Here is a 27,791-nt window from a genome sequence, read left to right as displayed (position 1 = left end):
GAAATTTTCTAGGCTCCAAGACGACTGACTAGAGGCGCTCAGCACGCATCTCCTCCATAGAGAAGGACCAAAACAGTGAGCAGATAATCACAAGCTGAATAGAGCATCTAAGACAAAACACTGGAATTCAGCAGAGAGTGAACCTTTGGAGGCAAAGAAGGAGAAGGAAATGAAGCAGCTGGCCCAGCTGGGATCAGCTTGGAGCCAGTAGACACTCCCCAGTGTGCAGAAAAGGTAAGCAGTGGGTCCCCAGCAGGCCATGTTTCCACCATGAATTCCTGCAATCCTCGCCATGGGAGAGCCCCCTACACCCTTGCAGGCCCTTAGGTGAGTGTACGGAGCTGCCTGGATCCACATGATGGCATTGCTGCATAGAGAGAGTTTTCACTGGATCCCACGCACCCCCTGAGACCCGAGCAGCTGCAGCATGGTGTCCTGTTGACAGCCCAGTCTCCACCAGACTACATGTTGTCCTGGGGCCCAGCAGCCCTGGCATCTCCCATCCCCAGAGCCTTGTTAACATTCCCCCACATCCCACCAGAGAGCTGCAGTGTGAAGACACCAGTTGGACCCAGAAGTGTGGCCAGGTCTCCAGTACTCTCGCCCACGCAGTGTCCCACATCCTGGGGAATGGGAAATGCAGTGCACTGGGGAGGCTGCCCCCGGGAAAAAGGGAGATGAAGCACATGCTCTCCAGAGCCTGAGAACCACTGGCCTGGGGCCACTGCCACTGACAGCAACCCTATCCACCACACACTTGCATGTGCCTTCAGGGGGCCTAGGTACCAGCCCACCCAGGTGCCATCCTGGGGCCTGAGGAGAGGTCTACCCTGCCTGCTGCTGCCACACACGTCATCCAGGGGCCTGGGAATTGACCCACACCACCTGTCACCTGGCCTGCCCTGCCTTCTATAGCCTGTGCCCCTGTGCACCATTTGGGCACCTGAGGACAGACCTGCCCAACCTGCCACTACCAGGGCCCATGCATGTCATCCAGGGGCCTACGGAATTGTCTGCCATGCCTGCCACTACTAGTGACCATGCACATCTTCTAGGAGCCTGAAAACAGACCTGCTCAACCTGCTACCATCACTGGCAACTACCCATACCCACCACCTAGGGGCCTGAGGACTGGCCCACCCAGCCTGTCATCACCACTGCTGGCACCTGCATGTGCTGTTTGGGGGCTCACGAGCTGGCCTGATGCTGCTAACGCCATCATTAACACTATGCAAACTTCCCAGGGATCTGAGGACCCCCACCCACCCACCTGGCCTATCATTGCCACTGCCAGCACCCTAGCAAAGCCAGCTGGAGGCCCAAGGATCAGCCCAGCCAGACCTGCCACCAATAGTACCTGCAAATGCTACCAGGCACCCAAGGACCAGCATGTGTGACCTGCCACCACAAGCACTGGTGTCCAAGGACAAGCCCATCTGGCATCCCATCCCCAGCAAAGCTTCACCACAGTGTCAACTAAAAACTGCAGCCTAAGCCACTGAGGCACTCACAGAACCACTGAGGCTGATTACAACTGAAAAAATAATATGGAGACTACAATACTGTGCCCACCTGGAATCAAAGCCAAAGCACCCTACTCAACCAACACTATAGATATATCTATAGGAAAAAGTCTTCCCCTGTGAAAGCCAATCCATAAAATTAGAAAAAGTGACTATTACATTAGATGCCCAGATATCAATGTAAACACACATGAAACATGAAAAGGCAAGGAAACGTGACGCCTTCTAAGGAACACAATAATTCTCCAGCAACAAATTTCAACAGAAAAGAAATCTATAAAATGCCTGAAAAAAAATCAAAATAATGATATTAAAGAAGCTCAGTAAGATTCAAGAGAACACAGATAAATAATACAAAAAAAATAAGGAAAACAATTTATGATCTGATGAGAAATTCAACAAAGAGCCAGATATGTTAAAAAAAAAAAAGAACCAAACAGAAATCCTAGAACTGAATAATTCAATAAATAAAAGAAAAAATATAATTGAGAGCTCCAAAAATAGCAGAAGAAGGAACATCTGAAGTTGAATTCAGCTCTTTTGAAATAATCCATTCTGACAAAAAAGAAAGAAAGAAGGAAAGAAAGAAAAGAAAAGAAAAGAAAAGAGAAGGCCTATGTAAAATACAAAATAACATAAAGTGACCAGATATTTGAATTTGGGAATTTCCAAAAGGAGAAGAGATAGCAAAAGGCATAGCAAACCAATTTAATAAAATAATAACTGAAAACATCCCAAGTCTTGCAAGAGATATAGACATCCAGATACAGGAAGCTCAAAGATCCCAAAAAGATTCAACCCAAAGGTCTTCTCCAAGGCATATTATAGTCAAATTGTCAAAAGTCCAGGACAAATAGATAATTCTAAAAATGGCAAGAGAAAAATGTCAAATCATATAAAGGAATCCCCCTCAGACTTCCAACAGATTTCTCAGCAGAAACCTTACAGGCCAAAGGCCAGAAGAGAATGGGATGATATAATCAAAGTGCTGAAAGAACAAAACCTGCTAACCAATAATACTATAGTCAGCACAGATATTCTTAAAAAATGAAGGAGAAATAAGAATTTCCCAGACAAGCAAAAACTGAGGGAATTCATGATCATTAGGAAAACCCTAAAAGAAATGCTCACATCTAGAAGCAAAAGAATATCTACCATCATGAAAACACATGAAAGTATAAAACCCAATGGTAGAACAGACACACAAATGAGAAAGAAAAAGGAGTCAAATGTTACTGCTATAGGAAACCACCAAACGGCAATGATACGCAATAGGAAAGGAAGAAATGAACAAAGGATATACAGAATAACCAGGAAACAATTAACAAAATGATGGCAATAAGTCATCACCTATCAATAATAACCTTGAATGTAAACAGATAAAAGTCTCCACTTAAAACATATAGACTGGCTAAATGAATCAAAAAAAAAAACATGACCTAACTATAGGCTGCCTATAAGAAACTCACTTGACCAGTACAGACACATACAGACTGCAAGTGAAAGGATAGAAAAAGATATCCCACACAAACGAAAACCAAAAGCAAGGAAGAATAGCTGTATTTATATCAGATAAAGTAGACTTTAAGTCAAAAACTGTAAAAAGAGACAAAGAAGGTCATTATATAATGACAAAGAGATCAAGTTAGCAAGAGGATTTAACAATTCTAAATATGTATGCACCCAAAACTGGAGCATCAAGATATATAAAGTAAATATCACTGGATCCAAAAGGAGAGATAGACACCAATACAATAATAGTTGGGCATTTCAATACCCCAATCTCAGCACTGGACACATCATCTAGACAGAAAATCAACAAAGAAACACTGGGTTTAAATTGCACTTTAGACCCAATGGACCTACAGAACATTTTATCCAACAGCCGCAGAATACACATTCTTCTCATTAGCATATAGAACATTCTCTAAGACAGACCACATGTTAGGTCATGTGGCCAAATTTTTTTTAAAACAAATTTTTAAAAATTGTAATCATATCAAGTATTTTCTTAGAGCACAGTGGAAGAAAACTAAATACTAATAACAAGAGGAACTTTGGAAAGTGTACAAATAGATGGAAATTAAGCAACATGCTCCTGAACTATCACTGGGTCAAAGAAGATATTAAGGAGGAAATAAAAACATTTCCTAAAACAAATGAAAATAGAAACAACATACCAAAACCTATGGGATACAGCAAAAGAAGTGCTAAAAGGGACGTTTATAGTAATAAACACCTACATCGAAAAAGTAGAAAGATTTCAAATAACCTAATGATGCACCTCAAGGAAGTAGAAAAGCAAAAACAAAACAAATCCAAATTTGGTGGAAAGAAAGAAATAATAAAGATCAAAGAAAAATTAAATAAAATAGAGGCTTAAAACAAAAACAAAAGATCAACAAAATGAACAATTGGTTTTTGGGAATAAAAAATTTGATAATGTGCTAGCTAGACTAACCAAGAAAAAGAAAGAAGGCCCAAATAAATAAAATCAGAAACTAAAAAGGAAATATTACAGTGGACACTACAGAAATACAAAGGATTATTAGAGATTGTTATGAACAACTATATGCTAATAAACTAGAAAACCTAAAAAAAAAAAAAAAAAAAGGATAAATTCCTGGACACATACAATCTGCTAAGATTGGACCAGGAAGAAATAGAAAACCTGAACAGACCAATAATGAATAACAAGACAGAATCAGTAATAAAACGTTTCCCAACAAAGAAAAGTCTAGGACTGGATGGCTTTACTACTGAATTTTACCAAACTTATAAAGAAGAACTAACACCAATTCTTCTCAAATTATTGCAAAAAATTGAAGAGGAGAGAATTCTTCCTAACTCATTCTAGGATCCCAGCATTACCCTAATACCAAAACCAAACAAACACACAACAAAAAAAAAGCAAAACTATAGGCCAATATCCCTGATGAACACAGATGAAAAAATCCTCAACAAAATACTAGCAAACTGAGTCCAACAACACATTAAAATGATAATACATCATGAATAAGTGGGATTTATATGAGGGATGCAAGTGTAGTTCAACATATGTACATCAATAAATGGGATACATCACATCAATAAAATGAAGGTCAAAACTCATATGATCATCTCAATGGATGTAGAAAAAGCATTTGATAAAAGTCAACATCTCTTTGTGATAAAAATTCTCAAGAAATTAGGCACTGAAGGAACAAACCTCAACATAATAAAGGCTGTATGTGCTCACTCACAGCTGACTTCATACTGAATGAGGGAAAACTGAAAGCCTTTCCTCTAAGAATTAGATCAAGACAAAGATGCCCACTTTTACCACTCTTTCATAACATACTACTGGAAGTCCTAGCCAGAGCAATCAGGCAAGAAAAAGAAATAAAAGGCATCCAAATTGGAGAACAGGAAGTCAAATTGTCCCTCTTCACAGAAGACATGATCTTACAAATAGAAAAACCTAAAATCTCCACCCAAACCTCTTAGAACTGATAAGTGAATTCAGTAAAGTTCCAGGATAGAAAATCAACATTCAGAAATCAGTAGCATTTCTACACATCAATAATGAATTCACTAGAAAAGAAATCAAGAAACCAATCCCATTTACAATAGCTACTAAAAAAATACCCAGGAATAAATTCAACAAAGAATGTGAAAGTCCTCTACAAGGAAAACTATAAAACACTGATGAAAGAAATTGAACACAAACCAGTGGAAAGACATCTGACGCTCAGGAGTCAGAAGAACTGATATTGTTAAAATGACCACACTACACAATGCAATCTACATATTCAATGCAATCCCTATTAAAATACCAACAATATCTTCACAGAAATAGAAAAAACATCCTAAAATTCATATGGAACCACAAAAGATCATGAATAGCCCAAAGCAATACTAAGCATAAAGAACAAAGCTGGAGGTACCATACTACCTGAGTAGTATACTCAAAATATATTACAAAGACATACTAACCCAAACTGCAATGGTACTGATGTAAACACAGACACACATACCAATGGAACTGAATACAGATTCCAGAAATAAATTCACATTTTTATAGCTAAGTGATTTTCAACACAGGCACCAAGAACATACATTGGGGAAAGGACACCCTATTCAATAAATGGTACTGAGAAAACTAGATGTCTATGTGCAGAAGAATGAAACTAGACCCCTATCTCTCACCATGTACTAAAATCAACTCAAAATAGTTTAAAATTTTACATGTAAGACCCAGGTATTAAAAACTTGTAAAAGAAAATGTAGGGGAAATGGTTCAGGACATTAGCCTAGCAAACATTTTGTGGCTAAGACTTCAAAAGCACAGGCAATGAAAACAAAAATAAACAAATAGGACTATATTAAACTAAAAACTTTCTGCACAGCAAAGGAAACCATAAAAAGAGTGAAGAGACAACCTGTAGAATGCAAAAGTATATTTGTAAACTATTCATCTGACAAGGGACTAATGTCTGGAGTAGACAAGAAACCCCCCACACATAAATAATCCCATTAAAACATGGGCAAAGGAACTGAGTAGATATTTCTCAAAAGAAGACATATAAATGGTCAATGGGTATATGAAAAATGCTCAATATCACGAATCATTAAGAAAATGCAAATCAAAACCACAATGAGATATCATCTTACCCCAGTTAGAATGGCTATTATGAAAAAGTTAAAATATAACAAATGCTGGCAAGGATGTAGGGAAAAGGGAACTCTTATACACTGCTGGTGGGAATGTAAATCAGTATAGCCATTTTGGAAAGCAGTTTGGCGCTTTCTCAAAAAACTAAAAATAGAACTACAACATGATCCAGCAATCCCACAACTGGGTGTTTATCCAAATAAAGGGAAATCAATATATCAAAGGGATACTTACACTCCCATGTTTACAGAAGCACTATTAACAATAGCCAAGATATGGAATCCACCTGTCAGTGGATGAATGGGTAAAGGAAATGTGATACGTATACACAATGGAATACTATTCAGCCCTGAAAAAGGATAAAATGCTGTCATGTGCAGCAACATTGACGGAAGTAGAGATCATTATGTCAAGTGAAATAAGCCAGGCAAAGAAAGACATTATCTCATGTTCTCACTCATATGTAGGAGCTAAAAAAGGTGAGCTCATGGAGGTAGACAGTAGAATGATGGTCACCAGAGGCTGGGAAGGGTATGTGGGAAGAAATGAAGAGAGGTTGGTTAATGGGTACAAACATACAATTAGATAGAAGAAACAAGATCTAGTGTTCAATGGCACAGTAGGGTGACTGACTATATTTAATAACAATTTACTGTATATTTCAAAATAGCTGGAAGAGATTTGAATTGTTTCCAGCACAATGAAATGATTAATATTCAAAGGGATGCATATCCTAAATACCATAATTTCATCATTACACATTTTATGTATTTATCAAAATATCACATGTACCTAATAAATATGTATAAATAAAATTATGTATCAATAAAAATTATCAATAAACATTCTTAAAAAGAAATTCAAATAGAGAAAGGAATTATTGTGTTAGGGTGATGTGAATGTTCTAAGATTAGATTATGATGATGTTTGCACTCCTCTGAAAATTTACTAAAAATCATTAAATTTTACACTTAAAGCTAGTACATTTTATTGTACGTAAATTATATATACAATAAAGCTCTTAAAAATGAATTATTTTAAAATAAAATATGTGTAAATGGCCTGACATAATCAGTAAATGTTTTTAAAAAGTAAAGATAATTATTCTTATTGTAGTTAGTCTTTAGTCTTTTCTTCCCATTCATTCGTTCTTTCATTCAATAAATCTTGTTGTGTAACCACCTATATTTGAGGAAATATACTAGGCGATGGGCACATAATGTCGAGTAAAAAGAAACTTGTTGAGTTTATTAATTTCTTTTTTATTTTGGTAGATAACCTATGTGTTAACCTTTAGTTATTCTCATTACATACTTTCATTTGTAGAATTCCACATTCCTCTCAAATTGAAGTTCAAAGTAGGCAAGACAGAAACCCCCTCTCTGATCACATCGAGAACAAAGCATCTTGTAGTTAATGTCACGTGAACTTGGGGACTCTGCTACTAAACTGCTGTGTGATTTTAAGCAAGTTTCTTGATCTTGTCTGTAAAACAAGGCTTATAATATATACACCACAGGTTATTATAAAAATTAGGTGAATTCATAGATTTTGCAAAACGCCGGCCTTGTAGGTAGTCAGCAAATATTAGTTCCCATTCCCTTCCCTAGAAAATGATGTAGACAATATCCTACCAAAGGTTCTGAGGCTGTTTTCTAGTAAGAGGCCACTCACCCTCCTTCAATGATGAAGTACCGGAGCTTATCGTTGCTGTCTCGGGAGGGGGTGGCATAGCATTTGTTGAGCGTTAGGATCAAATGCGTGGAGTCAGCTCCGACCACGAAGACCCCCACATACAGCACATCTCGGGTGGTCAACACGACTTCCCCCTGGCGGTACGGGTGTTTGTAGGAGGCATTTTTGTAGAGCGCCATCTTGGTGGTGAAGCTGCCTTCCTGGGTTGGAACTGTCAGGTTAATGACACTAAAAGGGAAACAATCATGAGGCAGGGAACCCAAAACAATTATATTTATTCAGTTATCTACCATTTTTCAAGCTGAAAATGCAGAGGGAAGGCAAAGCATGCGGCAGTGAGGTCTAAGGCTGTGCTATCCGCTATGGTACCCACTCGCCACATGGGGAAATTAAACTTAAATGAAATGAAAAATTCATTTTCCCCAGCCCCTGAGCCACATTTCAAGTGCTCAGTGGCCACATGTAGCTACAGAATTGGATAGTACAGATGGAACATTTCTGTTATCATAGAAAGTTGTATTGAACAATGCTGGTCTAAAGTGTTTAGGTTCAAGAAATGTGAATTATGTTTTTCCTAGGACATCAAAGACAAACGCTAGCAATTTTGATTAGGCTAACCTTAACTGTCAAGGAAAAGAAAAAGCAACGTGCACAGCCCAGGAGATCCTCTACCTTAGCATAGGCTTCACAACGGAATCCAAGGAGATCTTGATATCCAGCTCATAAGCACACGAAAATTCCACATTGATCGTGCGGTCCCTGGTGATGATGTTACCAGTGTTGTTGGCACTTTCGATCCAGAGCGTGTTTTTGTACATGATATGAGTGGCATTGGACTACAGAGCAAGGGGAGGTCAGAAATCATTAAGTCTGGGAGTGAGTATGTGGCTTGCATTTCAAATCCATATCCCTGAAAGTAGAGAAATGGCTTCATTCCATATCTAATGCAGAGGCCAGTATGAATCAGTATGGTGCTAGCCTCAGCATTTACTAGGGTTAAGAAAAGTATTACAATAGATGTCAAGAGCACCCTTCAGGGTGATAACCTCGAATGTCCACTGAGGGTGATTTCATCTACCACTGAATTCTAACTACAACCAGCTGCCAGTTACCTGTGGGAAACCAAGCTAGGAACAGCATGAAATACTGCCATTGCAAGGTAATAGAAATCTTCTTCCTTAATGCTCAGTTAAACTCCCTCCACCAAATCTTTTACCAGACATGGACCCAAATGAAGAAGTGTAAGTTGCACCTCTTTTCTCCTTTCACCTTCTGATAAAAAGTGTTAATGAATAGAGCTATGAATAAAAGACACAAGGCAGGAAGGAGAAAGGAGAGAAGCATGCTGCTTTGCTGACCTACATGCTGGATAATCTGACACTAGAAGGTGGGACCTCACTATGTTATATATATAATATTATATATTTATATTACGTATTTTAACACTCAACTGTTAAATGATGTTGGGGACTCCCTTACCCCCCAAAATAGCTAAGCCCAGCTGCATTTACAATAGAAACGAGAGAAAAGTAACAGCAATTCTGTCCCCATGCCGGACAAAGGACATCGGCAGGCATCACAAACCAAGGAAAGAAACACGTCACCGATGGAGCTCTCTCCATTCAGTCAACCGCTTAGCACCAAAGGACGAAGCCCTTGCTGTCCTTCATTTTGCACGTGCCTTTAGCTGTTCTCCAAGGAGCTCGTTTTTAAGTAGATCACCCTAACGTTGGCTTTAAGGACAATAAATGTGCAGACACTAGGGGCTGTCACTGCCTCTGCCGGGTGCCCTTTGCTGTCCCGTGTTCTCACCTGCACAATGTTTCCACAATTCCCTTTGGTGTTGTTGATCTGGAAGGAGATAAAATCTTCCCCCTCGATGCCGGTGCACTGCCTGTCATTGATCCTCACGCCCTCCCTCTCGAAGCCGAGCTGGAAGAGTTTGCACTTAGATATGGACACTTCCATCTGGGCCGCCTTGCAGGTCACCTCTGCATCAATAATGTCATATGAGTCTGTGGGAACAGTTATTATGAAAGGCAAATCAGTGGGAGTCTTGCTGCACGGGTGGGGGTGAGGCATCTCATCACCATTCTCCTTTAGAAGAGGCAAATGATCTCAATTCAAAGGCTGTAGCATTTCTAATTACACTTGGATCAGACCAAATGAGTTTACGCATTCATTCGAAGCACAGACAGAACCTTTTTTAAAAGATAGAAATGCTAATAAAATGTCTTTTTTGTCTTTTCTTTAGAAACCCAGGCCTCCCCCCCACCACCCCTCCCTGACACTGGTGGCAGATTATTTTCTATAAGCTCCGTACAGAATCTGGCCCATTGTGGCCTGGCTACAGAGCGTGTCCTTAGGGATAGCAGCACTGGCCAGGCCACACTCAAAGCCCTGGCTGAATCAGCTCAGAAGAACTCCTAGAGATCCCCAGGTGAGCACTAGGAACTTGCTCTCTGACATGGTGATGCACCAATTGACATTTTCTCTGTGCATGTAAACACCAGCTAATAAGCACTACAGAAACAGAGGAAAACATTTTTATCTGCTTAGGTGAAGCCTTTGTCCCCTCCTGTGGAGCCTTTTAGTCAATTAGGCTTTTATTTTTGAATGATGTTAAATTTAGCACATGCCTCTGAGTTACTTGGCTCCAGAACAGGAGCGGAGCTGGGAGGCAAAGCAGCTCCGCTTCAAGCCGATATGGATGAGGCCATCTCTACCCGAAGGGAGCTACAGTTAGGAACAAGACCTACAGTCCTAGTTATTTATGGCTTGCTTCAAACATTTCAGTTGTCTCTTAAGGACCAAAAAGCGCTGGGCTAGATAAAGCTGGCTTTAAAGGAGCCTTAAGGCATCTGGCACCCTGATCCTATTTCTTTCATATTGGCGTCAAACCACTTTAATTCCTTGTGTGTCCAAAAGATCAATATGGACCTCTTTGATGTTGAACGTGGCCTCGGACGGAACTGGCCAATTCCATTCATGTGCACATTTATGTGTTATAATTTACTGAAGACAAGGATGGAGCTATGAGGAAATGAACATTCCCCTACTTTGAAGAGGTTGGAGTGCTTCCTTGTTCTGCTTAAATGCTCCCGAAGGCTTCGCCATTTGGATTTGTAACCTACACAGGGTGATGCGTCAAGGTTCTCGCCTGGCGCTTTGCTATGCACTGCCAGGCTTCTCCTTTGGGCCTTTCTGGGTGGGGAGGTGGCACTTGTCACTCACTGTTTCCGTAGGGGGGCGGCTCGATGCAGCCGCAGAGCTCCCCGCCGTTGCCCAGCTCGCAGGTTCTGTTGGGACAGTCCGCCCCCACACAGGGATCTTCAACCACTCCTGCTAAAAAGGAAAACACACAGAAAACACGCACAACTTGATTTTCACACCTACGCGAGGTAGCAGTGTGGTTCCACTCTGGACTTGCCACTTGTACCAAATCAGAAATGGTCAGATGGCAGCTGCAGTAGGATAGGCAGGGCCACCTTCCAGAAAATAATGGCAATAGCTGGTACCTGGGTGCTTGCTATGGGCCTGGCACTGTGCCTCATGCTTTAGCTGGATTATCTCCTTTGACCCTCACAAATACCCTTCAAGCTAGCTATTATAGTCCCCATTTCACAGGTGCAACTTGCCCAAGGTCACGGTGAAGGTGAGCGGTGAAGATCGAATACACAGAAGCTCGTAACTGCCAAGGTGTACCCGATCACTGAGCCTACTGCGCTGCATTCCACCTGCTCGCATTTGTGTCTTGACATTTATATAAAGAGTAGGGTCCAAACCATTTATCTCTATGTTCCCAGCATCCAGCCACCTCATAGCTGGTGCACAATAAACATTTGTCATTAATGAATATTTTAGGGCCAGTAAGATCCCAGAGAGGTCCCCATGCCAGGGCTTCTTAGTCCTTTTTGATTCATGGTCCACTTTCCCCTATAAACTTCTACTTGATTTTATAAAAACAGACAAACCAAAAACCTCTACACAACTTGCCAGCATTGACTTAGATTCATTGTACTGTTTTGCCAAAAGGGCAAAAAACTATAAGTAAAATATAGTTGTGTGTGGCGTATCATCATCATGTTATTACGAACAATATTTCTGTAACAGATGAGACTACCTGTAAGATATTCAACGCCTCGGTTTGAGAACCACTAGCTGGGAGCATCTTCTTTTAGATACTCATTTCTTTATTTAAAGAATCTCTCCTCCTATCAAGATAGAACAATCCTCCTGTTCATCATGCTATATGATGGTTAGTGCTAAAGAAACAACTGTTCAATCCCAGCGGGAGCCAAGTTGGCTTCAAGAGATTTTTTAAAAAAAGAGTTTAAAAAGGATCCAAAATTTCAGTTAGATAGAAGGAAAAAATTCAAGATATCTATTGTATATCACAGATCCTATAGTTAGTAACAATATACCGTACACTTGCAAATTGCTGAGAGTTTATTTTAAGTGTTCTCACCATACACGCAGAGAGAGAGAGAGAGAAAGTTTAAAAACAAAACAAAAATCCCAGGCTGTCACACAGCTCCACATAGCTCCCCTGATTTGGCCACCATGCCCCTCTGGTACTGACCAGAGGGGTCACTAGGTGGAAGTACATGGATGGCTTAGCATCAACCTGGCTTAATTTCTGGAAAGACAACTGAAGGAATCCTTCAGCATCATCTAAATCATTCACTTTTAAAAAGCTTCATTTTATAAATACCCTCTCACTTGCCCAGTGTGCTCAGAACCTAACACAGTGCTAAGCATGCAGCAGCCACTCAGCGAATGTTATGGTCGACCAATAAGGTTTGAAAATGACCAAAGAGAGTAGCAGAAAGAAGAGTGCTGAGGTTAGAGTCCACGAGAAGGGAAACACTCATTTGCAAATGTGGTGGTCCATCTGCCAAAGGGCAAGCTAGGCATACCCTTAATCAGAGGGAAGCTTTGAGGTTTAAACAAAAATGATATATTTTTTTAAAAAATTCCAGATTATTTTGAAAGTTCAGAACAGTTAATTTTAAAGTTATTTAAAGTATTGCCTATTGACATAGCAGAGTAAAATATTGCAATTATCATACAAAACATTTCTGTTAATTTCCAACAGAGATTAGTAATTTGCTTGGTAACAGTTTCTGAAATCACTGATACATATTTTAATTAACTACATTGTTTTAAGCTTCTGAATTAAGTTCATTCCTATACTTGATCGGGTGTAGTCTGCAAGTTTGTCAATGTGTATGTACAGTCTAAAAATGAGCCTGTTTTCATAGCAGTACCTGTATACACACTGGGTCATTTTTATGTGTCAGGGTACAAAACATGTTCTGTTGGTCACATGAATGGGAATGACCATTTATGTATATGGACAGACATATATGTTTATGACCCATTTGTTCATTTGTGTGTGTGTGTGTGTTTTTTTTTTTTTTAGAGACAGAGTCTCTGCTCTGTTGCCCAGGCTAAAGTGAGTGCCGTAGCATCAGCCTAGCTCACAGCAACCTCAGACTCCTGGGCTCAAGCTATCCTCCTGCCTCAGGCTTCTGAGTAGCTGAGACTAAAGGCTTGTGCCCCCACGCATAGCTAATTTTTTTCTATTTTTAGTTGTCTGCCTAATTTCTTTCTATTTTTAATAGAGATGGGGTCTTGCTCTTGCTCAGGCTGGTTTCCAACTCCTGACCTCAAGTGATCCTCCCATCTCAGCCTCCCAGAGTGCTAGGATGGCAGGCATTAGCCACCATGCACAGCCTGACCCATTTGTATGTTTATATATATTATACTTACTCCATTTATTTGATTAACATAGTAAGAAAATGAATAATGGAAATAAACATCAAAATAATTTTCTTACTACAGAAAAAAATAAAAGAATCTAAAAATCTTTTAATCAAATATATGTAATCGAATATATGTAATCCCCTTATAAATCGAATGGCAGCTTCCTTTCAACCCAGGTAGATACAGACAGTGCAATTCCAGCTCAGCTTGCTCCTTGCCACATGCCTTCCCTTTTTGATACAGGATCTGACTCATGTTAAAGGAGCCAAGGTAGAACTGAGTTTGGGAACTAAAATCAATCAGGAATCCCACACTACGTCCCTCTGCCTCCTAAGTCCCTACACTGGTGCCCCTCCAGCCCAGGGAACCTCATCTGCCCGTTGGTTTTCCAAACTCCATAACTGGACGAGCACTACCAGTGGGCCAGGCTCCACCGAAGTGGCCCCCCATTGCAGCTCAAACTCTCTCCAATCCCAGAGAGATCTATGCGCAAAGAGGGAGAGGGCCACTCATCCCTAGACAAAGCAACGCTACCAGCAAAAGCTGTTCTTTTCACTTATAAAGGAATCCACAGAAATAAAATAATTCTCTTACAGCAATTCTCCTTCTCGATCCACTCGGTGCTAAGGATCCCAAAGGAGCGGCAGGCCTCCCCGTAGGCGGCCAGGGAACCGCACAACTGGAACTTCTGGTGGTTGTAGCAGCCATCCAGGTAGCAGGACTCGTAGAAGGGGAGGGGATCGAGAAGCCCATAGCAGGGCTGGAAGAAGCCCTTCATGTCGGTGAGCTTCAGGCAGTAGCCATCGCCCTGCATCTTCTGGATGTGCACATTGTCACACGTGGCTGTGTACTGTGAGAACTGCAGCTCGTTGCAGCTGGGGGCAAGAGGTCTGGTCAGACGAAGTGAAGCAAAAACAGCCATCCGAGATCTCCAGGGGAAGGTAACCCACATCTGCACCTGTTTTACTACCCTTGGAGTTAAGGCACTGTGCCGATTCCAACACCGATTAGCTATGTGACCTTTGGGAAGTCAGATCCTACCAGTCTCTCTACCTGACCCTCTAAGGAAGTGAAACGTGAGGCAGTGATTCTTGTTGTTTCCATCACTGAAATACAATGAAGGTAAAATAAATAATGGATTGGCAGCCAAAGTGCCACATAAAAGGCAGGTGTTGATATAATAACAGCACCTTGTGTAATTGATTGATATAACTAGTCCAATAACCATTAACAGGTATTGATGTAATAGCCAATAACAATAATAATAGTAATGATAGTTTGGTGGAATTAAAGATTGTAAAGGAAGTCCACAAGTCTTCTAAACACAGTTTAGCCATCAAGCACCAAAAGCAAAAACATTTACAAGAAAATTGGTATCTGACAGATGATAGTACAAAAGCAGAAAGGGAGGAAGGAAAGGAGGAAGGCAGAAAAGGAGGGAAGGAGGAAAAGTTCAAATGGAATCATAATTTCTTGGGGGGGAACTGAGCCTTGCTTATCTTTGGAAACACCAGAATGGCTTAAATGTCCAAAGTTGTCTTTTTTCTCCCTGTGGGTCAAGGCGTGGCATTCTAGAGACAGCATCAAATTAAGAATCTTGGAATCTCGTCCTGGCTTTGCCACTTACAAGATCTCCTCCTGTAAATCATTTGCTATTTTAGCTTCTATTTCACCTGGGAAGGGAAAAGATTAGATAAGCTATTGCCCAAGTTTCTTCCCAGCTCTGGGTCTTATAATTCACAGGATAGTCTAACATATGATACATTATTCAGTATCATATTCCAGAAATTCTAAATTCCAGAAGTGCAGGACTGCCATTTCTACAACTGGGTATTTAGCTATTTAAGCAAAAGGGAATCGAGCCATTGTACAAGCAAAGAAATACCAGGTAAGAGATCCAGAAAGGTGTCAACATCATTCGCCAGGCCAGAGGGGCCCTACATTAAAAACCTTTGGAATAACTTTAGATCACTCTGCTGGCCAGGGGAGGTGGGCCTGATCATAACCTTCCTGACTTTTAGAATAATTTTAAAAAGGCTTTCCTGATTCTCACCAACTTCAACCTACATGACCACGACCAAGCCTTCTGGTAAGAGTCAAGGACACACAATTAGACCTAGCATGAGGGAGCAAAGAATAGCCCTTCTTCTTCTGAGTCAACTCTTAATTCCACCCCCAGCAGGGGTGCCTCGGTCTCAGGTGGGCAGCTGGTCAAGGCTGCAGAGTGCTAATCCTAGGCACGCTCTTCTGTTTAGCCAAGGGCCAGATGACATGAACATTTAGAGTCATATTGTCTAAGCTTAATTCCTTCCTCTGCAGTTCAAGAAATTACTGGGGTCTCTGATCATCAGAGCTCCAAAGGCCTTTGGCTCAGCCCTGTAGGAGAAGAGGGACAGTGCTAAGGAAGGCACTTTCCTCGTTTATGTCTCCCACGGATGGGGGAGGGTTTGGGCCACCGAGTCTGGTGGCTGGAACTATGTGGACACTCTCACCTCTTCTGCATGCCATTGGTTTTCCAGCTTTGGGCCAGCACCACGCTGCTCACCACCGGCTTTCCCCGCAAAGTCACATAGTCATCTGTCAGGTCCCCGTTGAAGTTCCCACAGAGGCCACACACTTTGTTCTGCAGCCTCTCACTGATGCTGATTTTAATGACGTTGAAACCATTGTAGTGTATCTGGATGTCAGGGCTGGTGTCGATCACCAGAAACCCCTCGCTGCTGTAGATTTTGGTTGCCAAACCAGTTATAAATGGTACATTCACTTGTGTGCCATTCACCTGTTGGAGGAGGGGAAAAAAGGAAATGATTACCCCTTAGAGCAAGGGTTGGCAAACTTTTTCAGCAAAGGGCCAGAGAAAATATTTTAGGCATTGCAGACCTTATGGTCTCAGATGTAGCTATTAAGCTCTGCCCTTGTGCATGACAGCAACCACAGACAATATGTAACTATTAATAAATGATCACGGCTATCTTCCAACAAACCTTTATTTACAAAAACAGGCAGCAAGCAGACTTGGTCGCAGGCCATAGTTTGCCATCCCCTACCCTAGAGTTTAAGGGCACTCACTCATCTTCCTGTCCACAGTTCCCTCAAACAAAGCAAACTATGTGGCAGAAGTGGGGGAGAGAGGGGGAGAGAAAAGAAACCATTAGGAAAGTATAACACAAAATGAATGGCTGGATTTTTGCATAAAACTTTCCCCAGCATGAGCCAATTACTGAAAATGAAATCCCAATCCTGCACCAAGGAGAGTCTAACACAGTTAAAATGAATCTGGGGATCATTGCCATGTTTATCGTTTTCTTGTTCATAATGTTCAAACTGGAGGTCCCCCCAGACATCCTACAGGCACAGTATTTTCTGCATTTGTCATTTTCCTGCTTTATAACATTTTCTTTTCTTAGCTCTTGGGACTGAATATGACATGCTTTTCCTGTACTTACAAAATAAAATTTTCACCCCCAGGTTATTAGTAACTTATTTCTTGTAAAAAAAAAAAAAAGCACATATGGTTTTAAATAAATGAGTCCTTCCTATTTTGGCTAGCTTGGGGTATTTTGCTCAACACCAATGTCAGTTTTACTCTTTCAAATGGACACTTTTATCTTCTAGCTCCTGTGTTCTGGACTCATACTATTGTGTCTATATAGGCCAATTTGCCAAAGGAATGAGACTTTCAAAAACCATAGTAGCTTTTATTGAAGTTAAAAACCAGGATTAAAATCTAGATTCTTCATTTTAAGCTCCAATAACACTCCTGGTCTTTTGCCCAACACTGGATACTAAGCTATTGGATCACTCTTCATATAAAGAGATACCCTCAATGCCTGATTATCTGAGCAAGTGGAATAACACTCAAGTCCATAAAATGTTACTGTGGCTCTCTGTCAGTCCCCCCCACCTCCACCGCCCCCATCTGTGCTCACAGCACTGGGTCCTGGCCCCATCCTTCAGGTCTACCTGCTGTAGCAGCCTGGTTTAGCTGAGGGGCTGGGGTCACTGCCAATAGTTCATTAGAGCAGATGATCTTCTTAGATGGAAGGGGTGCTAAGACTCCAAGTCAGAGAGCCATATTAGTCATGGGAACGTGGGGAGATTTGCATTTAGTTACATTTAGGTCTAAGATTAAGAAGAAACCAGGCAATGGGCCTATGGAAGAGCCAACCTAAGAGAAATTCACCATATTCAGCCTCCTGTTTTCTTTCACTTGGTATGTCATCACGGGACCCCCTGATAATGCTCCATTGGATTTTTATTTAGGTAGTTGTTTTGATAGGCAAATGCTTGCCCTCTTTTAGCTTATAGAAAGGATGGCAGAGATGAAGGGTGGGTCCTGGTACAGGCTGACAGAGCCAAGAACAATTTTAAAGGCTCTTAAAAACAAACGAGATGCTTTTTGGAAATTAACTCGGAGTAAAACTGACTAAGGTACTATTTCACCACCTGAAGCTCTGTCGGCACCCAGGCCAGCCATGACTATGCCCAGACCCTGCGAGTTTCCTGCAAGGCCCCTGGGACCCTCTGGGAAGGAAACAGGTCGTTCTTACACTTGTAGAATCTTTACCCTTTCCCTCTTTAAAACCTGGTCATCTGTGTTTGGCATGTAGGAAGCATCGACCTATTACCCCACCTCTTGGTTATCTGGGAGAGTCGCGATAAACACCCCCCTGGCCAAGCCCTCGTTTCCAGGGCCCGTTTCTTAAGAATCGAAGCCAGGCTGGTCACCTTGACCGTGTTCCGGTCGTTGATGAGAATCTGCTCCTCGTTGATGTAGAAGTAGACGGGCGAAATGATGGTGAGGTTGGGGGACGACCACTTGTCGAAGTTGATGATGAGCTGGAAGGAGATGTCGGGCAGCTTCTGGCAGATGGTGGACAGCACGAAGGCGCAGTTGGCCGGGAAGCGGAGGAAGGCGCCGTCGAAGGTGCGGAAGACGCCGCCGCCCGCCGCCAGGCAGTAGGACGTCTTGGTGCTGAAGCAGCCGCGCACGCCGTTGCGCAGGGCGCACTCCTCGTCCGACTTGCACTGGCGCGGGTCGCACTGGATCAGGTTGCGCCGGAAACAGCGGCAGCGCCGCGTGCAGTCGCTGTTCCAGAACAGCTGCTTGGGCTGGAAGAGAAGCGCAGTGTGCATTAAGCCCGGGCGGTGGTCAGGGCCGTGCGGCCCAAAGCCCAGTCCCCCTGGACCCTTGGGCAGGCTGGGCTAGCCTGCCTTTAAGGGGGCAGAATTTGCAACAGCGAGCAGTAGAGTAGGGAGGCTGCCTCAATTCAAATGCTACATCAGTTCCATGCCATTCCGACCATGCTAAACAATAGGCAATTTAAACTTTATTGGTGGCAATCAAGAACTCTGTAATCTGTATGGCTGAACTGCAGAGCTAATCACAGCCAACCTGAATGTGCAGATGTTAGAGGAACTAGGTGAACAGGAAAACTATTTGGTAGACTTTTTTTTTTTTTTTACCAAAGAATCACACTTCTAACAAGTACAAGCTCCACTTGAAAGATGAAATTTAAATTCACTCAAGAAGGATAAATTGGTTCTTCAAATCTTCGATTGTCAAAAGAAAGTGGTAACTAACTCTTAGGATCAGCCATTTAAACATTTTGCAATTCTCACCCTTCCAAACTTTTTCCTTGTATCTAGTCTACTTCTAGTTTACTTCTGTTGGAAATAACTTCATTTCTTTGTGTCCTGAACGTGAGAGATCCAGAGAGCAGCTACGGACCAAGAAAGACAGGTTTCGGAATCAGACCACCTCGGCTTCAATCCCAGCCTTATCTCCCCACATGTGCCATCCTGAGCGATGTTACTCACCTCCCAGAATGTCAGTTTGTTCATCTCTAAATTGGAGATAATAATGTCTTGCAGGGCAGTTGTGAAGATTAAAGGAAAGCACGTTTCCTGGCATAGAGCAGGCACTCAATCAATAGTAGCTGCTGTTATTATTACAGGAGTGGAACCACTCCTCCTCTTTCAGATAGTGAAGGAATTTTATAAAATACCTACAACATAGCATCTCCTCAATTGGAGGCAGCTGCTATTTTCTGTTCTTCCCCAAACAGGCAACAATCTGTAGACACAACTCTACTTGGTAGAGTTTGTATTTCTGACCTTGCATTTGCGCTAGACTAAGAATTCAGGAAACGGTTGGAAATTGATAGTGATTGTCCACGTGGGATGTGGGCCTGACAAGTAGACTGTGTCACAGACATGCGGGCACTCAATGCATTATCAGCTGGCCCAAACAGTGCTGCTCAGAAAAGATGTTTTAATGGCACAAAAAGGCCTATGTTTCTGTTTGGTTAGTTTTCTGCTTTAACTATAGACATATCAAAACTCTGGATGTCAACTCTGGATATGATTCAGATCCAAAGGTAAGTAGAAGCTGAGGTCTTCCAGGAAAAGTTTCCCCAGTCTAGTGCACTTTAAGATGCTATTGCTGATTCTTTTATCCTCAAAGTGAACCAGTTTCTGGAACCAAGGCTTCTCTCCCTTCAGACATGTAACATATTCTAGGTGCCAGCAGCTTCACAAATTGACTTCATTTCTCTTATCAGATTTATAGAATAACTGAGTGGATGGTCTGGCCTCTCTCTGATAAGAAGTCAGACAGTATATTGGTGGAAAGAGAAAAATAACCTGATGTATGTGGATACGATCAAGGGTGAATAACTCATCCACAGGAGAACTTCATCATGAAATCAGCATCACAGTAGAGTGGCGGGCTTGATGCCACTTTCTTTACCTTAATTAGACATGACGACAGCTGGGTGATTACCCTACATGCTAATGGCTAGATGTGTTCTCTTTTTATTTCCAAAGGAATTCTTTGTATAAACAAGCCCCCAAGCTTGTTTGAATGGTGGCAAGTAGATGTGGATTATTTGTTCTGTGAGTTTGCTACTTCCCAGATATAAGCTGTTGTCAAAACCCACTGACTTCCTGATGAAAAACTGATAATAATGCTTATCCTGTAGTACTAATAGCTTCCAAGAGCTATATACCATGCCTTTCCTGAGAGCTCCAAGGGCTTTTATATGCATCATTTCATTAACACGCCTGGATTTTTTATTTACAAAATGTTTCTCAAGAGAATAACAAAACAACAATAGCAATAGCAGCTACCAATTACTGAACAACTAGGTGCCAGGTATTAGGCTAGGCACTTGGCATAGATTATGTATACAACAACCCCACTGAGTTGATACCATTAGCCACATTTCACTCATAGGGAAATGGAAGCTCAGGGAAATGACACAGCTTGCTCAGTGTCATGGCCCCAGGGGTGTTCCAGCTAGGATCAAACCCAGGTCTCATTCCATTAAGCCACACTGACACTCAGGATCCCCGCCGAGGGGTGCAGTACACAGTTGATAGATGGATACATTTTGGTAAATCTCTGGGCTGGTGAGCAGAGTTTAGAAGAGTGCTTTTTGAGTTTTCAGTCTGGTTATATCTTTTCCCGGGGTTGCGGGAAAACTGAATTTATTATTATTGTCTCCCGAATGTTTTGCCTTTTCCGTTCAAATAATCAATATTTCTAAGAGCTCATTTCAACATCACTTCTCCCAAGAAGTCTTCTTTTATTAATTCTACTATTTTACTTTACTTCTTCCCTGTCTTTCTAATACAGCATTGAAATAAATTTTCCACTGAAAATGAAATCGAGGTTAACTTCCACATTCATTTTAGTCATATTTATTCCCAAAGTAAAGGCAACTTAGTTGTTCTCGAATAAGTCAATGCATCTTTACAAAAAAGGAGGCATTATTTATTTTTTGCCTAGTTGATTTCCAATTCAGACATTTTAATTAGATTTCTTTTACATGCTACTATTTCTTTTTCACTTAAAATTGATTAGTTCTGCAGGGTATTATTTTTCACTTGTTGATATGTTATTTTGTAATTGTTCTTTTGTTCCTTAAAGTACTTCTCCCCCCCCCCCTTCTTCTGCACAGATTTTTAAGTTCCTTAAGGCAGGGAACTTGCTTTCTCATCCCTCACAATACCACCAGCATAGTGATTTACAAAAGCACATACTCAATAATTTGCAGTTGTTAACTGTCTAACTCCCCAACATAAGGTTTCGATGTCATTTAAACAGAGGATGGGCTTGAGGCAGAACCATGAACTAAGTACCTTTGCTAGTTTAGTATTATGGAACATAAAGGAAGATTGCAAAGTCCAAAAAGCAAAATGATTTAGTGAGCTAATATGTTTTACCGAGAAACGTCTACGAAAGGCACCTTCATCAGCTCTGTGTGTAAGCCCCCATGGAGAGAGAAACAGAGGGTGGGATGTGGGGGCGCGGCAGTAAGCAGTCCCGACCGAACTCTGGGGAAGGATGTCAGGGTGACAAATGGCATACGCAAAGGGGGCGCCCTTAGATACTCTCACGGAGCTTCACTAGCCAGAAGGGGGAAGGCCACTCAGCCCAGCCTCAAGCTCCATATTTTCCAGTTAGAAATGCCCTTAGCTAAGACAGCTACAAATGTCAGATTCACAGCCACCATACTTCCAAACCAGAGCCGCATCTGAAGCTTTCAAACGAAGATTTAGTGGAGAGGACATCAGCAGGGCCCAGGCTCATGGGCATGGCCGAGAGAAGCACAGATGGGAGCGGGAGGGGGGCAGGGCTTGGAGACCTTGCCCGTGCAGAGGGAGGCGGGCAGAGGGGGAGGCCCGGGAGCTTTTCCAGACCTGACGCTCAGCGGGCACCTCCCTGCCGACGTGCCCCACATTCTTCCAATGGGGTGAGAAGGCAGGTCAATTCCGACCCACCGCTTGGAGTTGGAGGGGAGCCTTCTCACTGGCAAGGAGCACAGGCCGGGCGGGCCACGCATACCTCGTAGTATTTGCCGTCCGAGTAGCAGCCGCAGCTGTGGGGCAGGATGCAGCTCTTGCCGTTGAGGACGTAGCCGGCGTCGCACTGGCAGCCCTCCACGCAGTAGTGGTTGCAGTCGCTCTTGAGGCGGATGGCGGCGCAGCGCGGCTGGCAGACGCTCACGCAGCTCTCGTAGTGGCTGTTGGGCGGGCAGGTGACGGCTGAACAGAAGGGAGAAGTCAGGACTCACACGGCCGCAAGGCGCCGCGAATGGCCTTCTCGTGGTGGCCATTGCTCACCCACTTGGGGAGGTGGGAGGTGTGAGGCCTGCCACGTTCCCCACCTGCCACCTTCCTCTTCCCCCACCTGCCACCTTCCCCTCACCTGCCACCTTCCCCTCACCTGCCACCTTCCCCCTCTCTCACCTGCCACCTTCCCCTCACCTGCCACCTTCCCCCTCACCTGCCACCTTCCCCTCACTGCCCTCTGCTGGCGGAGCCTCTGTCTGCCTTGTCACTGTGTGGTAAGGAGCCAACGTGCAGGTGGAGGTTGCCCGCACCCCTCACCTGATCTCTGTTCACTCCTCAGCCTGGTGTTTGAGATCCTCTTATTTCCTGCTACCTTAGGGCCACCGCCCAACATGAATCTCCACTTCACTTACGCATGCACGTCACCCGATGACCTCCCGGGGTGCCCAAGCTCCCTCCTGCCTTTAGGGCCCCCTCACGTCGATCCCCCTTATTCGCGCCCTTCTTCACCCCCTCAGCCTGTCCAAATCCCTCACTCTTCAAGTCCTGGTCTTATCCATGTGGCTCTCCAGTCCTACACCAGGCCAACTCATCTTCACCTCAGAACTTCTACAGAAACTTTTGTCAAATCAGTGGTTTATCCACAGTAGAACCCCGAGCCCCATGAGCTCTGAGAAGGCAAAGGTGCACTGTGCGCGTGTGCAAACCGGCTCATGTTGGTTATGTTCTGGCACTTTCCAAATGCATCTAGCTGCTTCTGTGGAAGGTGGTTGGGGACCTGGTGAGGGGCATGGGCTCTGGAGCCAGAGGTAAGAGACCTTGAGTGAGTTTCTTAGGCTCTCTGGGCCTCAGCTTCCTTATCTATAAAATAGAGATACCAACAGCACACACCTCAGGGCTGGTTACAAGGGACTGAGCGGGTCTATGTGCTCAGAACAGTGCTTGGCACATAAGCAGTCAGTAAGAATTAGCCAATCATTAAAGGCAGGGTTGCTTAAAAAGTTTTATAGAAGACATTATCTTAATCAATGTACACCTAAAAACATAACAGGTATTATGTAACTTCTACTCTATACCACGTACAGCATGTATTCGGGGGTTTATTTTTTAAATGATCTAGTGGCAACATGTACTTTTGGATTGCACAATTCTATGAATTTTAACACATGTATAGATTCACATAACCACTCCCACAATATACTACATATTTTTTAAAACATTTTTAGTTTGAAAGATAATACCTGCATGTGGTGGAAAATGAAAAGCATGCAAATAAAAGTGCAAGGCAAAGGGAAGCTCTGATCGCAGATTACAGTCAATTCTTCCAGAAATTTTCTATGCATGTACAAGCACTCATTTGTATGTGTGCGCGTGCACGTGTACAAGCATATGTATACCCTACGCCCACTTTTTTATATAAATAAAATAAATAGCATAACATACACACTTTTCTGCTGATTGCTTTTTCATGCTAGTATTTCTTCCTTTTAGCCTCAAATTATTGTTTTTGCACTGCTGCATGGTGTGTGCATTTTATGTGTTTATGCTGATGCTGCAGTTAACATCCCTGTACATATATCTTTGCCCTCATGAATAAGAGAATCTGTAGAATACATTCCTGGGTCAACTGGTACAAATTCCATTGAATTACCCTCTAAAGAGGCTGTGTCAATTTATTCTCCTATCAGGGCTATATGAGGTTTGTTTTCCTACACCCTCGTTAATTGTTTATTACCAAACTTTCTAATTCTTGGGAATATGAAAGGTGAAAATGCTGTATGTACTATCTCGTTATTTGGCTTGCATTTCTTTGTGAGATTGATCATCTTTTTAATTTGTTTATAATCCATTCATATGTCTTTCTTCGTGAGCTGCCTTTTCATGTTCTTTGCACATTTTTTGTGTGTTGAAATTTCTTATTAAATTGTAAGATCTCTTTTTAAATTAAAATAGACTATTATATGTCATATATATTACAAAATATCATTTGTCTTTTGACTACTTCTTTAAAATTATTGTATATTTTCTGTTTTTGATTATGTCTTTGCCATGCAGACATATCAAATTTTAATGTGATCAAATTTATCAAGTTTTCCCCTCATAGCTTTGGATGCTTTGTTCAGGAAGGTCCTCTCTACTGCAAGATTACCAAAAAAAACTTCTTTGTTTTCTTCTGGTACTTTTATAATTTAATATTTTATGTTTACCTTTTGTTCTGTCTGGATTTTATTTTTGAGTGAGAAATGAAGGAGGGATGTAGCCTCTTCCCAGCTAGTTTTCCTTTGTCCCTTTACTATTTACTGAATAATAAACACATTTTCCCCCAGTAATTTGAAATGCCAGCTTTACCATATATATTTTCTGTCTCATGTTTGGGTTTGTTTCTGGACTTTCTCATCTTTCCACGGTTGGTTCTTTCTGTTCATGTGCCAGTATGAACTTTGTTATATTTTTAACTTGTTTAACTTGCTCAAGTGCCAGTATTCACAGTGGCTGAAGGTCTACAATCCATTGTAACATCTGGGAGGATGTACCATCAATTTAGAGATGTTGTTCTTTCAAGTATTTTAAATGGGTCGTATTTTTCCAACTAGACTGTAAACACCATATTTTATATTTCTGATTCTTCCATGGCACACAAAACAGTGCTGAGAACATGGCAGATGGTTAAGAAACATTTGGTTCTTGAAAACAAACTTTCAAATTCCCAATAGTGATTCACGGCTTCTCTCTCCCCAGCACATGAAGTACTGAGAGTTCTGGAGCAATGACCGGGACCGTGCACCTGGATTTGTGCTGTGGTCAAAAACACGTCCCTTGCCATGGCCAGCAGACCAACTTAGCATTTGTGCCCTGGGTGGGCGGCAGGATGAATGGGTCCCCCTGAAAAGCAATCTAGCATAATAGGAAGGGACAACGGCTTTGGAATCAGGCTGACCTGGGTTTGAGGCCTGGCTCTGCCACTAACTAGCGGTGTCACCTTGAGCAGGTTACTTAGTTACAGTTACGTACCCTGTCCAAACTTCTGTTTTCTCACCTATAAAAATGGGGGCAATAATATCTATCTCATCAAGTAGCTGTTAAGACAAAATGAGATACAATTTGTAAAGCTCCTTATACAGTGCCCGGCCCTTCAATAAAAACCTCCTGCCGTTAATGATAGTAGTTGTAGTGGGAGGAGGAATTATTTTTTAAAATTTCTCAACAAGAATTTATTGGATGTGCAGAGAGATATGTAAGAAAAACCCTAATGATCAGACTTTAGACCCAGGACACTGGGTCTAAAGTATTGATAGTAAAAGCTGCCTCTGCTGAAAGGGAAACAGAGTGGTGACACCCAACTGTGACCGACCACTTACCACACAGCAGGCGCTGGGTGTCTGGGTCAGGGGGCCCGCCCTGTACAGCAGGAACAGCACTGTCTCTGGAGCCACCTCCTAACTTACCCAAACCACTTTCCTTGGCAACGTTACTTAATTTCCTCCTCTAGAAAGTAAGATGTGCAACATTTGGGGGATGGACATGCTTGAAGCTCTTACTCGAGGGGGGAGGGGGACATGGGCAATATATGTAACCTTAACACATGTACCCCCATAATATGCTAAAAGAAAAGAGAAAAAAAAAAAGAAAAAAGAAATTAATTAATTAAAAAAAAAAAGACAGTGGGACTATGAATAGTACCTACTTTGCAGGGCTGTCATGAGGGATAGATGTGTGAGTTCCCAGATCTCACTCAGCACAGGGCTGTTCTCAAACAGTGAGAACTAAGGAACTGTCATCTATTTATTTATTATGCTCTTCTCTTACTGTCTAGTACTCTAAGCCCCCCGTTAAGTGGCTGAAAGAATGATAGACCCAGCCAATGAATTTTAAGGAGGGGTTAGTAATTAAGACAATTTACCTTCCCTTCTCCCTCTAAGCCTATTTGTTCAACTTGGGTGAAGAGGTTTTCCAGTGTGTTTACCAATTAGGTAATTGAGTAATAAATTATCACATTGATAGAAACAGTCAAATCATTGAAAAACACCAGCATTCTACCTTGTTACCAATAAAGCACAAGCTATCTGGGTGATGGGCACATTTATAACTTTGACTCAAGCAGTACAAAAGCAATCTATGTAACCAAAACATTTGTGCCCCTGTAGTAATATTCTGATATTTAAAAAAAAAAAAAGTAAAATAAAATTAAAAAGTCTTGTGCCTACACATCAAAAAAAAAAAAAAAAAAAAAAGCACAAGTTTAATGGGCGATTCTGGTTTAACCCCTTTTCTCCCGAAAGTGCCATCTCTCATGCCTCAATGTGTGTTTGAGTTGGATTAATTTTTAGTAGAATGGGAGGCGGCAGGGAGCGGGGGCGGAGGGGAAGAGTCAGTCCGGACCTCACTTCCCAGAGGCTGGAGTCACAGCAAAACAATTAACAAACAACCCTCTTCTCGGGCTGAATGGCTGAGTTAGGACTCAGTCTCCCCCAGATTTTCTCTGCTTCTGCAGCTCAGAATGGAAAACCAAGCTGCCTCCAACTGCACCCCACCCCCACCCCCATCCCACGCCACATGCCATCTTTAAAGCATGTTTTTTCTCTTACTTTAGTGTTTCTCTTTGCCATCCATTACCACCATCTCCTCCGGTGCTCTAACTTCTGGATCTTTGCCCTGTCCTGAAATGCCAAAGTAGGGCAAGGTCTGACACTCCTGATGACGGGAACGATTCTAAGCTGTCTGCTGCCCTGACATACCCACGGGGGGTCTGCCGGTGGGCAGCCCAGGCTGAGAACGAGGCAGGGCGGACTCGGCTCTGAGCACCGTGGGCAGAGCTCCCCGCTACCAGTTAGCCAGTGTGGGGAGGAGGTGACCAGCATTTGTGGGGAACTTTGAGCGGGGAAGAGGAGGACGAGAAACATCATCCTCACATCCTCTATCCCTAGCCAGGCTCTGTGGGGGTGGGTGGCCTTCGTCCTCAGAGGTAAGGGTATGAGGCTGGCTAACTCAATTCCTTTTCCTTCCCATGAGTGACTAAACGTTGAGACCCATCAATTGAGGTGACAGTTCCTGGCATCAGACACTTTAAAATG

General features: G+C 42.4%; 1 protein-coding gene across 2 annotated transcripts in view; it reads right to left on the bottom strand.

The window, feature by feature from the left end:
• TECTA (tectorin alpha) overlaps positions 1 to 27,791 on the bottom strand; it is a 76,216-nt gene that overhangs the window by 5,875 nt on the left and 42,550 nt on the right. For both annotated transcript variants that reach the window (XM_076002593.1, XM_076002594.1), the window contains 8 exons: positions 22,493 to 22,692; positions 18,370 to 18,753; positions 16,134 to 16,420; positions 14,236 to 14,531; positions 11,107 to 11,217; positions 9,685 to 9,887; positions 8,545 to 8,708; positions 7,852 to 8,100 (listed from right to left, as the gene is read on the bottom strand). In XM_076002593.1, the coding sequence (XP_075858708.1) occupies positions 7,852 to 8,100; positions 8,545 to 8,708; positions 9,685 to 9,887; positions 11,107 to 11,217; positions 14,236 to 14,531; positions 16,134 to 16,420; positions 18,370 to 18,753; positions 22,493 to 22,692 (1,894 nt within the window). The remainder of the gene's footprint in view (positions 1 to 7,851; positions 8,101 to 8,544; positions 8,709 to 9,684; positions 9,888 to 11,106; positions 11,218 to 14,235; positions 14,532 to 16,133; positions 16,421 to 18,369; positions 18,754 to 22,492; positions 22,693 to 27,791) is intronic.

The sequence above is a fragment of the Microcebus murinus genome, chromosome 4 (assembly GCF_040939455.1).
Source record: "Microcebus murinus isolate Inina chromosome 4, M.murinus_Inina_mat1.0, whole genome shotgun sequence".
In the NCBI taxonomy this organism is placed as follows: Eukaryota; Metazoa; Chordata; class Mammalia; order Primates; family Cheirogaleidae; genus Microcebus; species Microcebus murinus.
The sequence above is the reverse complement of the archived record's forward strand: the minus strand, read 5'-3'. Positions and strand labels throughout refer to the sequence as shown.